We start from the raw sequence: 13,032 nt of genomic DNA on the forward strand, positions 1-13,032 counted from the left end.
AGCACAGAAATGATAAATAGAAACAAAATAACAAACATAAATACGACACCGTACTTTATACCATATTTTTTTTTTCTTTTTTTTTTCTTTCTTTCTTTTCCTCTTCTCTGCACTCGTTCTCTCTTTCCTAGTTCACTTTCCTAGTTCACTGAACCGCCGCTCCCGCTTCCTCACCGGACAACTTTCTACCTCGCCACAACTGTTGCCTCTCTCTCAGTCATGCGCTTTCTCACTGTATTCCGGCCACCTCCACCAATCTGCAACTGTTCAGGCGTTTAATTGTTCGGATCTGAAGAGATTTGGCCGGAAATAACAACGTCGGCGCGCAGGGAAGACGGGTGGATGAAAACGGAAGTAGAGCACGAAGGAATGGTGGTGAGGATTTCAGCGGGTCAGATCTAAAGAAGAAGAAGGGACAGCAACATCACCGGCGGGAGGGAGAAGAGCAGTTTGTCGGCGTTATGAGTTCCAAGTCTGAACAGATTTGAAGGGACAGAGACGATGGTGGTGGTCAATGAGGACGACGGAGGGCGCGGTGGTGAGGATTGTGGCCGCGGAGGATTGTGGAGGTGAGGAAACGTGATAGTGGGTGGGTGGTGAGATAATATGGACACATAGTAGAGAGGAAGAAGAGAAGGTGTATTGTTTTTACAAAACTGCCCTCGTTTTAACTATGAAATGTCCAAATTGTCCATGGTGTCTGTATTGTGTCCAGAATTTTGTGTCCAATTAACCCCAGCCAAAACCCTCAGCTCAATTTAACCCCCTCTCATAATCATAAAAGTAAAACCCTTATAAATTGAGAAAAATTATTTCCAAAATTTTCGATAGAAATTGCCTGCCGTCCATATCCCGTCTCTTCATCGGCTCTCAATTGGAGGTAAGGTAATCCTCTCTCTATCTTTTGAAGATAACTAATTTCACTGTAATGAATGCAATTGTGAATATTATTAGTCAATACGATACTGACACGTTGACACTGGTAGAGATTTAAGTATATTACATAATTGAATGTAATCATATGTGTCTGTGTTGAACACCGAGCACACTTTTGATTAGAAGTGTCAGTGCTACAAATGTGAATTGATAACAAGAGAAAGCTATTGTGAAGAAGTACAGATAACTAATATTTTTTGCAATTGACAACACTGATAGCTACGTTGTATAGCACGCTGTAGCGGAATTGTGTAGCACGCTGTAGCGGAATTGTGTAGCGGTAGTAGAGCTCGGCACGGCTCTGTTGCGGCTCTGAACTGCTGTTGCGTCCGCTGTTAGGGTTTCTGGGCGAAATTTCCTAAATCTCTTTTTTTATAAGCGTTGTCGATTAGAACCCTTTTAAGGATATTGTTGTGTTTTTCATTTTATTGTGTTCTTGCTCACAAACAATCGTTATGTTCTGCTTCCTGCTTTTAGTTCACTGGTTTAGCATTTTAGGTGGTCGGTGGTACGGGACACTATCTGTGATTAACAACATAGATATAATTCATGGCTTTTATTTGAATGTTATTTCGATTCGATTATTTGACGAGCTTTGCTGACTTTGGTATATTGATTTGTTTGTCACTTTTCCTCAAATCGAATCTCAGGCAACATGTCCGAGAATCCTGTACAGGCCTTATTTCATCACTTTGAGCAAGTCACAAATTTTGTTCAACATCATGTGTCTAATTTTATAAGCCATATTCAGTTATCAGGACCCTCTGGTAATGCCTCCATTGAAGTGCCATTTTTAAAAGCTACATCTGTACAACCTCGTGATCCCGTTCTCAAGGTATCCATCATCAATGCCTTGCAATCTTAATTTTTCAGCACTTTTATCATGAATCTTGTGCTAGTGAGTGTGGTTTTGTCGTTGTGCTTCTGAACTATAATCTGCTGTTATTATTATCACTAGTATCCCATGTATTGACTAGTATTTTTTAGAACCAATATGTTATTTTGCTACGGTTCTACTATTGCAACACTTTCCTGATTATATAATCCTAACTGCTTTGATTTGCTTGTTATTAGTTAATAGTGAATTTTCATTTTTATTGGAAGGGTTGGAGGTGAAGCAGAGCTTTATACTTGTTGATTACCATTTTTTGGAAGTGATATAGGCAGTTTTAATCCATTTACCTCAGTACTTATGCTGTTATCTATCACCAACTCGGTTTCTTACTAGGGACCTTTTAATTTTTGCTTACTGTTTACTGAAATCTAAATGTTTCATCATTTCAATTGTCAAGAATTAAATTTTATGTAGGGAAGGGTATCTTGACCATTGTTGTTAAAGTCCTAATCAGAATCGTTGAATCCTACGCTTTTGCGATTTTGCGATTCTGCTCTGCCTAACCGATCTGAATCCTGAGCAGAATCCTAAACTATGCAAAATCTGTTCGAAATCATTTATGTTGAAGTCTAAACCATGCAAAATCTGTTCGAAATCATTTATGGTTAAGTCTAAACTATGCAAAATCTATGCAACCTGAAGCAAAGTCTCGATTTTGACAACCTTGATCTTGACAGTTATAGTGGAGGAAAGAATAGTACAACATATCCAGATATCCTATAATTACAAATTGCATAAATGTTTCAATGTTTTTATGCATTTTATTATGTTTATTATTGTAATATATGCAAACATAGTGATTATTTGTACTCGTTTTAGAGAACTTTGTTGAGTCAAATTATTTATCAATCAAGGATACAGATGTGCAGTCTATATTTATGCATATGGACTTGTTTTTATTAATTTATTTTTCATCATTCTGTTTTTGTAGGCAAAGTCCTCTACACCTGTGACCAAAGAAGACCTTGGAAGGTCTACATGGACTTTTCTTCACACTCTTGCTGCTCAGGTTTTGTGACTTTTGTCATTGCAATTGTTCTGAAACTATTGATTCCTCCATTCTGTTCAATCACATTGTTTTGCCATTACTTTATCTGAGAAGTGAGAAGTGGACAAACATATTAGTGAGTAGTGGTCATTTTCTCGCGTTCCTGTTAACTGCTTTAGATGGGATTTGGATGTTCTATCAACAAATTTAACTTTGTATTTTGTAAAAAATTTACGTGGTTAATCACTATGTAATGATTTTGGTGTAGCTATTGACAACATAATCCCCCATTAGTAATATTGTATGAGGAGCCATTTCTCATTATCATGGTGTACTACCATTAGTTTTCTAAAGTTTCAATATCTTCGAACTTTTTGTTTTCCTTAATTTTCACAACCAAACTAATGGATTAGTAGTTCTTTTTTGTTGCTGGCTTTCAACTTCCCAACTCTTTACATGCTGTTACTTGCTTTCATCTACAAAGTTGATTCATTGTGTTTTATGTCACACATAATAAATATTAGTGTTAATAGTGCATTTGGTCCCTAAAATACGTGTCTGACTCTGATCACATTTTAGTACCTGCAAAATTAGTTAATAGATTTTGTCCTAACAATTTTAGATTCCTTCACTTTTAGTCCTTGGTAGTATTGTTCCATTTAAAAAATGATGATGTGGCAAATATAGTCAATATATTCAATGCTGTGGCATTTTTTTTATGTATTTAACATTTTTTGAAAAAATATTTAAATAAAAAAAATATTATGTATATAAACCTAAATATTATTATTTTTAAGTTTTCTCAATGTGGTCAACGAGTTTGATTCAAAACAAAAAATGAAAATTTTGACATTTTTAGATACACAGTTCTGAAACCTAGTTTCTGTTTTCATTTTTCAGTATCCAGATAATCCTACAAGACAACAGAAGAAGGATGTAAAAGAACTGGTATTTTCTTTCCCTCCTGTTTCCCTTGTTATAAATAATAGAATTTCAAATAGTCAGAAGTTAGACCACATCGAGGGTCTTATTTGAGTATTTTAATTGATAGGAGAAACCCTTTCAGTTAAATTTATTCTGTGATATTGTCTTATGAAACTTTAATGCCTGATATATGATTTATCATGTTGACAAGATTGCAAATTATACTTACAATAAGTATAAAAGAAATGTTCAAGTCTTCTGGGCTCATTTGGGCTTAAATGTAGTTTTGGGCTTCATATGTATTGAGTGAGTATTGACTTTACAGCAACTAAATCTTGCTGGCCCGTTTCCAAAATCAATAAATAAATCAAATTTGCTGGCCTAATTTTGTATCACCATGGTTGGCCTTATTTGTATTATCATGGTTGGTTTTCTCTTGTATCACGATGGTTTATTATGTTACTGGTTTTTTAATACCTTACTTGAACATTATTTTACGGGTTTAATACATTATGTTTTCTGGTTTATTCACTTTCTGTTTCCACAACATTCTGGTTTAAAAACAAGTATCTGGTTTATAAATCAGGTTTTCTGGTTTATACACAAGTTTCTGTATATAAGAATGGAGTGTGATGCAGGTTCATGACATGTATAATATGTTTTCAGGACATGTTTCTGTTATATGTACCATATGTTTTCTGGTTTATACGCAAGTTTCTATTTGAATACAATTAGAAAAACAACATCATTCAGGACTCAGTACACCATTACATGGTATAATTATGGACACCTCTAGAAAGATTACAACAACAGCACCCTTAACATGAACATTGTATTTCAGAACATGTGTTGCAACTAATGGAAACACAAGTAAAATTGCAAACACACTAGATAAAAAAGAATAGTTATAGAACCATTACTTTAATCTTCATTTTCTGCTCATCCTCACATATCATTAAGTCAGTTTCTTTTTCTACATCAATCTTTATTCGTGAATATAATATAACCTCCTTGGCACAATCACCCATCTCATCATTGTAAAAAAAGTTGCGTTCTTTTTCCTCCTACAGGTACAGATCTTGTCTCGAATGTACCCTTGCAAGGAATGTGCAGATCACTTTAAGGAAGTTCTTAGGTATATCAATCTTTCACCATTTGATTGATCTGAATTGTTTGTGTTGGTTTTGATCCCTTTCTTTTTTATCCTTTCAAATTTTCTTTTTTAGACTGTTAGACTATCACTTTTTTTCTTTTACAAATTTCATTTTAGTATGATTTGGACAATAAATGAATGATATCCTTGAGGCAGTGGTTGGAGTAGATTTAATCCCTAGCTTCATTGATTAAGGCTTTACCCCGCAATATGACGTGTCTTCACAATTATAAATTGAAAATGACAATTTCCTTTTATTTGGTCATAGGTTTGGTATATGTCCCCCAGGTTTTGTATTCTTTTCTATATTTTAATGTAAAGTGTAGGTATACTACACATAGTTGATAGGGTGTAAGATGCCAACATAGTTAGAATTTCTCTCCATGGTGATGTCTTTTCATGCTATTTCTTTTACTTAAAAAAAAAAAACAACAATCTTTGACAAGAATATCACAGATTTAAGTTGTGAAATCAATCTCTTTCAAATGCAAGATAAGGCTGCCTACAATAGACCCACAATGGGTCCGACCAATTCCCTGGACGTTGTCACGACTGGAGTTTTGTAGCATTGCTTATGATTAATTGCATAAACTTTGTAAACTAATGATGGATGTTATTGAATCCTCCGGAAGTTTGAGTAATTTACAGCAGTTACGTGTGGGTTTTCACATGTTTGATTTATCTTTTAGATAGCTGATCAATAATGAATTTAGATTTCTTGTTTGTGCCTCAACAGAATAAAGTGTAGCATTGCCTATAAAATTGATCTTATTTCCTTGTGATTTTCCTATAATTTCCGGAATGTACAATTCAGTCGGACATTTTTATCGTAGAACAAGATCAATCCATTTGGAATAATACAATTATAGGATAGATTGATGAAAGCACTTCAAATTACCATCTGCAAATCCATGCCTTATTTACTATCACTACAAAATAGACCAATATCTCTGTTCATCAGAACTAGGAGGTCGTGACCATAATTGTTTCTTTGCACTCCAATATAGTAGCTCTTATGTAGCTTTGATACAGTATCATGTTTCAGACAAAGACACACATGCTGCGGTTTTCACATGTTGCACTACTATGTTCGAATAACAACTAAACCTAATTTCTAATATACACAAGCTCTTACTTGAGTGCTCCTTGATATGTTTGGCAGATCAAATCCTGTACAGGCTGGGTCACATGCTGAATTTTCTCAGTGGCTATGTCATGTGCATAATGTTGTCAATAGAAGGTAAGTTCTGTCCCTTTTTCTTTCAATCATGTTAATGCTGACTAGTATTGTTGTTATCATATGACTTATACCTCAAACCTTTTCTTTATCCTCGGATTTTGTCGGCCACGTTTATCGTAATGGGCACGTCCTGTTAAAACTTGTGGTATGATTTTCTAGCATATAGACAAATATATTTCTCAAAACTTGAAATCTCTTACAAATGTTCTAATTTTTATTCCATGATTGTGATATGATTTTCTAGCATATAGACAAATATATTTCTCAAAAAGTGAAATCTCTTACAAATGTTCTAATTTTTATTCCATGAAAAGTTTCGTAATGACAACAGACAACAATCTGTTACTGGTTGAGACGTCCTTGTTATGTTTATGCCTAAAAAAATGCCCCTGCCCCTTTTATTATTATATATTTTAAAAACTTATAAGTTTGCTCAAACTTTTGTTTTCCATTTTCTGTTGCACTTTATAATAGAGACCAAATTATATAAAAACATGCATGGGTTTCCACTCTCCACCTAATCCACTTTCAAAATGGGTCTCCACTCTTCACCTAACAACATATGTGATTTGGATTTATTTTTTTTTAAATTGTTTTGGTTGGGATTGTGTTTAAAGTGAAGTGATTTGCATTTTGATGATATAAAATTTGCTTTTAATTTTTCATTCAAGATCAAAGGATGGTAGAAGGAAAAGTCAAATATAACATTCATCGTAAAACCAAACATACTTTCAAAGCTTTTGACAACTTATTCTTGCCTCCGACAAAGGAAAATTGCATTTCCCACATCAAAATTTGCTTAAAAACACATGAAAATGACGTTTTTACCCCCAACTGTAGTTCCGCATATACAGTTTAAAAAAAAACTCCCAACGGTAGTTAACCACCGTGGAGCATGAAAATTGATTATTATCACCTAACAGTAAACTTTGATGTGGGAAAAGTAATTTTCTTGACAAAGTGGTATGGATCAATCTGTACTCTGATCCTTGCCATCTCATTGTTGTAAATGAGTACTTTCCACATCGATAATTGCTCTTTGGGCCCCTTAGTTTTGGTCAAAAGCCCCTCGATTTATCGAATGATATCTTTTGATCGCACAAAGTCTATTAGACCGTGTCTTCTGATCGGCTTTTTTCTATCAGATTGTAACTCCGGATTAGCTTATTTCATGGGGTGAATAGTCCAAGGGGCGCATAGACCAATCATCTACCACATTGTAATATGGGCTTTGTGTTTTATCCGCGCAATCACGCATTAAACTCAAATGGCTCTTACACGATGGTGCGGTATTAATTAATTAATTAAGTATATAAAACTTATTGAGCATCTACTTATCAACCTAAGCTTTTAGGGACTTAACAACCTAAGCTTTTCGAGGTTGTTGACTATGAAGCCAAAGCACAGACACAAACAACAAATACGATATTGACATGTTTACATCATAATACTAATAGTTTGAAAAAAATAAAATAATTGAATGTAACCATATGTTTCGGTGACTGTTAAGTGTCGGACAACTACACATGTCGGACACCGAACACGTCATTAATCTGAAGTATCAGTCCTACATAGGTTGTTGTTTCTTGTGGTTCATACTTGAGTCGCTGGTGCTTACAGATTTTGCTTCCAAACTAGTGTATTAATTTTCCTATGACACTTACATTTGTTTGACAGCATCGGCAAACCAATATTCCCATGTGAACGAGTTGACGCAAGGTGGGGAAAACTGGACTGTGAGCAGAATGCATGTGAAATTATTGGAAGTACATCAATTTTTGGGAAGATATGGTAGATTTTTATTTTTTACAAAATAATAGTTATTTTTTGTAGGGGAAATAATAGTATTTATACCATACAAGCTATTTATTGAATTCGAACTGTTGAAGAAATCTTTAAGATTGTTATCCAGTGATATTTTTTATTTTTTTCCGATAAATGTTATCTAGTGACTTTGTACTAGATTATGTAAGTAAATTCTGTGTAATAATTTATTTACCTAATTTATTGAAAGATAAATTTTTACACCAGGATAATATTGGTTTTATTGGAAATCGAACCTGAAACTTTGAGTAGAAAATATTAGGATTGTTTTAATTGTTTTGTATAAGAGAAAGTAGAAGCAAAGAATGATAAAAATGAGTTTATATTAACAAAAACCTTATATTAAAAAAACAAGTCAAATTTAGCACAAGCAAAAAATAAAAACGACAATGGCGTTGCAAAGTAGAATTTCCGAAACTAACAGACAAATCATTCCACCAAGAATGAAAATAAAAAATAAAAAAAAAGATTTAAGTTTGTAAACCTTAAGCTACCACAATGAATGAAACTTTACTCTCTGATCGATAAAAGAATCCTTATTTTAAAAAAATCCTGGAGTTACGCTCCTTCCAAATAATCTAGTTAGTCACCAGCCAAATTAGTTTTAAAAAAGTAATTTATTAATTTTAACTTTTATTATTATAATTCTTTTTATATTTTTAATACACAATATACGTATAAGTTTTTTGAGTAGTCAACATGTGTACAAATGTTATTGAGAGGATGTGTATAAGTTAATAAAATAGATTTTTGTCATTTAATATAAAAAAATAGAAATAAAACAACATGAACTAATAAAAAAAAAAGCAATGTTATTTGAACAACTATTTTATGTAACAACTTGTAGGACAACTAAAATATACAAAGAAATATAGATCTTGACACAAAAACCAAAGCACTAGAGAGAGAAAATGAGAACATAATGTGAGTATAAGAAAGAAAATTGTTGGTGTATAAAAGTTGTCACAAAATGATTGTTCAAATATCATTTCTCTAAAAAACTAACACACAAAAATCGCAATGTTGTCAGAGAGTACATCAAAATTGAACCATTGTTTGTGATCGTACCTGATCAGAAGGTGACTCCTGATGCTTTGAATCCGGTGGTTTTAGTGGTGGTGAAATGCGCCAAAATGCTTCTTGGAGCGGATGGGGGGTGTGTACCTGCAGGCACTTCGACGCTCAAGTAAGTAGAGATCAGAGAGAGTGAGGGTTTAGAGGAAGAGATAGATTCTACCTTGGGGACTGCAGAGCCGTTGTAATGGCACATCTGGCTCGTGCAGAGAGACGTTGTGGTTCGATTGAACCAGTCTCTTTCGCTCCGTACACCCCCTTGTGTGGAAGGGGTGTGTCGCAAGTAACTTTGCCAAACGTGATGTTTGGGCTTTGGATTGTATTGGACCTAGGTAAATGGGCCAAAAAACAGTTTAGAACAAAAAAATTGGCATTTTAGAACAGTTTGCATGTGGAGCCAAAAAAATTGGCATGAAATAATTGCAAAACATAGTGGTTTTTTAGTCATTTTAGAACAAAAATGTTGGTTGGTCTTTGCTTTTCATCCATATTTGCGGGGAAAGTTTTTGTGATTATTACCTTTTTCACCTACGCATTTTTCACGCATCCTGATTTTTTCTTTATAAGATACTCTTTGTTTGGATTATATAATCCGAACTTCTTTAAAGGGATTTCTGGATTATAAAATCCAAAACATGTTGAAACCTAGAAATGGTGTTGTAGTTGATATCAAAGGCTGACCATCACACGATCCTTAGAAATTGCAAAACAATTTCAAGGATCGTATGAATGGTCAGTAGTGACCATAATATATCATACACCACTCATAAATAAAAATAAGAAAGAAAATTTAGAATAAATGAGAAATGAAGAATGAATGAAAATGTGGAAGGATGCAAGACTATTTAAATTGTCTAAACCGACAAAAAAAAATGAAATTAACAAATCACAAATTGTCCAAACTTTTGATGTAAAGCCATCGTCCATAGTCTGAGATAGTTCAATTGATATAATACAAAATATTCAAAGAAGAATTCGGATTATATGTTATGAACTATCCCAAACTTGATGTTTGAAGGGTTTTGCATGGTGCATTATACATGCAAAAAATCAAAAGACATAATTCAACCGCTAAAATAACATAATAAGATAAGTGATGATGAAATGGAAGATGTTCTAAGATTTTTTTTTTTTGAATGACATAAAAATTAAATATGAGGTCCTTTAGAGCCCTGATTTCAAATACCTTAAAAAAATTAAACGACATAATTCAATAATGTAAAACACATAATAAAACACAAGGAGTACTAATTTTTTCGTATGTTTTGGGACAAATCAATTTCTTGAATATCTTTTAAAGATCATATCTAGGAAGTATCCATCTCGATTTGTCCTCTAGTAATGTACTGACCAAATATTGAGAATATTGTTCTCACATCGTCGTCACTCCTCAGCTTCATATGGGTGAACTGGGCGCTTCCAACTAACTTCTTCATCTAGTTTCTCCATGAGAGCCTTGATTTCTTCGTATGTTCTAAGCCAAATCAATTTTTTTTTAGAATATCTTTGAAAGATCCGACCAAGGAAGCGTCTAGCTCGAGAGATCATTTAGTTCTGTACTGACCAAATATTGAGAGCATTATTCTCACGTTGTCGTCATTTCTGAGATTCATATGGGTTAACTGGACGCTTCCAACCTAGTCAATCGATGTCATTAATACTCAAAAGCATCTACCCTCCTTGTGTCTTTCTGGTTGAGTCAACTGTTGATTTGGTCTAGCTGATCATTCAACCCACACAATGTGGCATCATTTCGAACACTGAACAAATTTGGTTTTTCCATGTTGTAGTAAACTACAACTAGTTTGGCGTCCTGATCAATGACTGAAGTGTCCAAAATTATCTAGTGTGGTTTACATCAAATGAACAAGCACATTGACTTATATAAGTTTCAGTGCTTCATAAACCGCATAAATTTTTGATGCAATGTCGACCACAGAAAAATCCTATACTTGACAAGTTCATATTATACAATCTGGACTGTCCCGCACCCTACAAAGTAATACAGTCTTGAACCAGTTTGAATTATATAATCTTAACATTTCTGAGATAGTTTCAAATTACATAATTTGAACCAGTTCAGAATGTGGACGATGACTTGCTCAACAATACTGACTCATTCAACACGTTTTTCTGAGTCCCTTGACTGGTCAAACCAGTTTGACCATGTTTTTTTGACCCTAATTAATGAATCGTTACACTCTATGCACCATCTTTCACAAATCTCTTTTTAAATACCCACCCATCCTTCACAAATCCTCATTCCATCTCACATTCTCTTCTCATTTCTCCTATAATGTTCCACCATTGACCTTTCATAGAAAAGTTTCATTAATTTTCTCAAGGGATAATATGAAGGTAAGGTTACTCATAAGAGTCTCCTTCTTTCGACTAATTTTGTTTTCTCCTACTCCTCCCCATTCTTCTTAGGATGGGAGAAGAAACAAACCTTACCCCATACTCCTTCCCCCTCCATCTTCTTATACTAGAGATTTAGCTTGACGTGTCTAATAGTTTATTGTAATAAGGCTTATGATAATGTAAATGTACTATAAAAGTATCGATCTATTAACAAAATAAAAATTTGTACCATGATTGTATCTTTTATATTTCGCGCGTCTTTACATTGATTTCATTTTTTTTTTTGTAACTTTTAATTATGTCATTTGCTGGTTTCATAATCTAAAGTTCCGTGCTAAATAGGTTTCATATTATATAATCTGAATAAATGATATTTTGAGAAAAAAAACAGAGCTGTGAGAAACACAATGTGGAAAAATTAATAATATTTTTTTTTCCTTTTTTGTGAGGGCTCCAGCTTCAGAATCTTTCCTTCACCCCTTTTTTGTTCCAAACAAGGGAAACTCCATCCTTCCATCATTTTTCCTTCCCATCACTTTCTTTCCTTTATCTTGAAACAAACACAATGTAAAACTCTCATCTTTTTGCTCAACATCTTCATTATACTTTTCTCCTTGCTCAACTCAAAAACCCCCTATGTTCTTGAACGAATTATGAAAGTCTACACTACATATCTTGCATTCTCATGAAATTGAGCATAAACATCATTAAAGTTAAAATAATTTCTTGCAATCCTTTGAATTTAGATTAAGGATAAGACCATTTCTCCCAAATTACATCTCTCAAGCCATAATCCTCATTTTATGTGGCCATTGGCATGAAATTTGAGTCCTAACAACCCCATTCATATTCGCCCCAAAAAAAATCATTGTTGAAATATTGTGCTTGAAATGAGATTGATTGCAAAGATTTAAAATAAAAATTTTCATTCAAAAGAAGTATATTTTTTATTGAAAAAAAAAACAATAATGTGCTAAAAACAACAAATGAAACACACTACAAACATAAAACTTATATTCCTCTTAAAAAAAAAAAAGACATAAAACTTATAACAATCCAAAAAAACAAGTTAAAAGACACAAAAACATCAAAAAGTATAATCTCAACTAATGAAAAATGTTAAATGTATACAAAAACAAAAACTAACACAAATTAATCCTCGACAACGACTTCAAATTTAAGCTTGCGAAAAAACATGCAAATATACACAATCAAACAAATATAAACTGATTGTTTTCACGGAGATTGTTTATGTTTTAATTACCATAGATCATGCATTATATTCATTGAAGTTAATTAGAGATTAGAGTAAAAAATGATTGTTTTGATAATTTTTTTAAAAAAAAATCTTACGCAAACACTTCAAAATAAAAAGAAAGTGATTTTCTAAATAAAAAAAAAACATAGTTTTTTTGTTGAAAAAATCCTAAACAAACGCACCCCTAGTCAGCCGGAGAGAGCGATTGTCCCTCAATCAGATTGACTCATTTATTTGACATTTAATGTTACATTTTTATAATATATTTTGATTGGTTGATATCTTGAAAGGATAAATACCCCGTAAACAAGAGAAAGTAATCTAGACCTCAACCCTAAATTTAGATGGGTTTTGTGTTTGAGTTTGAGTTAATGCAATA

General features: G+C 33.2%; 1 protein-coding gene across 4 annotated transcripts; it reads left to right on the top strand.

Annotated features, from left to right (window-relative positions):
• Positions 1–98: 98 nt before the first annotated feature.
• LOC11416432 (FAD-linked sulfhydryl oxidase ERV1) lies at positions 99–8,161 on the top strand. Of its 4 annotated transcripts, none has more exons than NM_001420796.1 (7): positions 99–885; positions 1,587–1,771; positions 2,763–2,840; positions 3,720–3,767; positions 4,814–4,878; positions 6,059–6,136; positions 7,814–8,161. In NM_001420796.1, exons 2-7 carry the CDS (start codon positions 1,592–1,594, stop codon positions 7,929–7,931), a joined length of 567 nt encoding a protein of 188 aa, NP_001407725.1. In that variant the 5' UTR covers positions 99–885; positions 1,587–1,591; the 3' UTR covers positions 7,932–8,161. The 4 variants fall into 4 exon arrangements, with proteins under 4 accessions (NP_001407725.1, NP_001407726.1, XP_039684863.1 ...); NM_001420797.1 differs by having other exon boundaries at positions 99–880; XM_039828929.1 differs by lacking the exon at positions 99–885 and adding an exon at positions 1,089–1,113 and having other exon boundaries at positions 7,814–8,149.
• The last annotated feature ends 4,871 nt before the right edge of the window (positions 8,162–13,032 follow it).

This window comes from Medicago truncatula, chromosome 8 (genome assembly GCF_003473485.1).
Source record: "Medicago truncatula cultivar Jemalong A17 chromosome 8, MtrunA17r5.0-ANR, whole genome shotgun sequence".
Lineage (NCBI taxonomy): Eukaryota > Viridiplantae > Streptophyta > Magnoliopsida > Fabales > Fabaceae > Medicago > Medicago truncatula.

Coding starts and splice junctions, on each gene's coding strand:
- LOC11416432 (NM_001420796.1), top strand. CDS start 1,592: ATGTCCGAGAATCCTGTACAGGCCTTATTTCATCACTTTGAGCAAGTC. Junction 3,768..4,813: donor AGAAGGATGTAAAAGAACTG/GTATTTTCTTTC, acceptor TTCCTCCTACAG/GTACAGATCTTGTCTCGAAT. Junction 4,879..6,058: donor CACTTTAAGGAAGTTCTTAG/GTATATCAATCT, acceptor TATGTTTGGCAG/ATCAAATCCTGTACAGGCTG.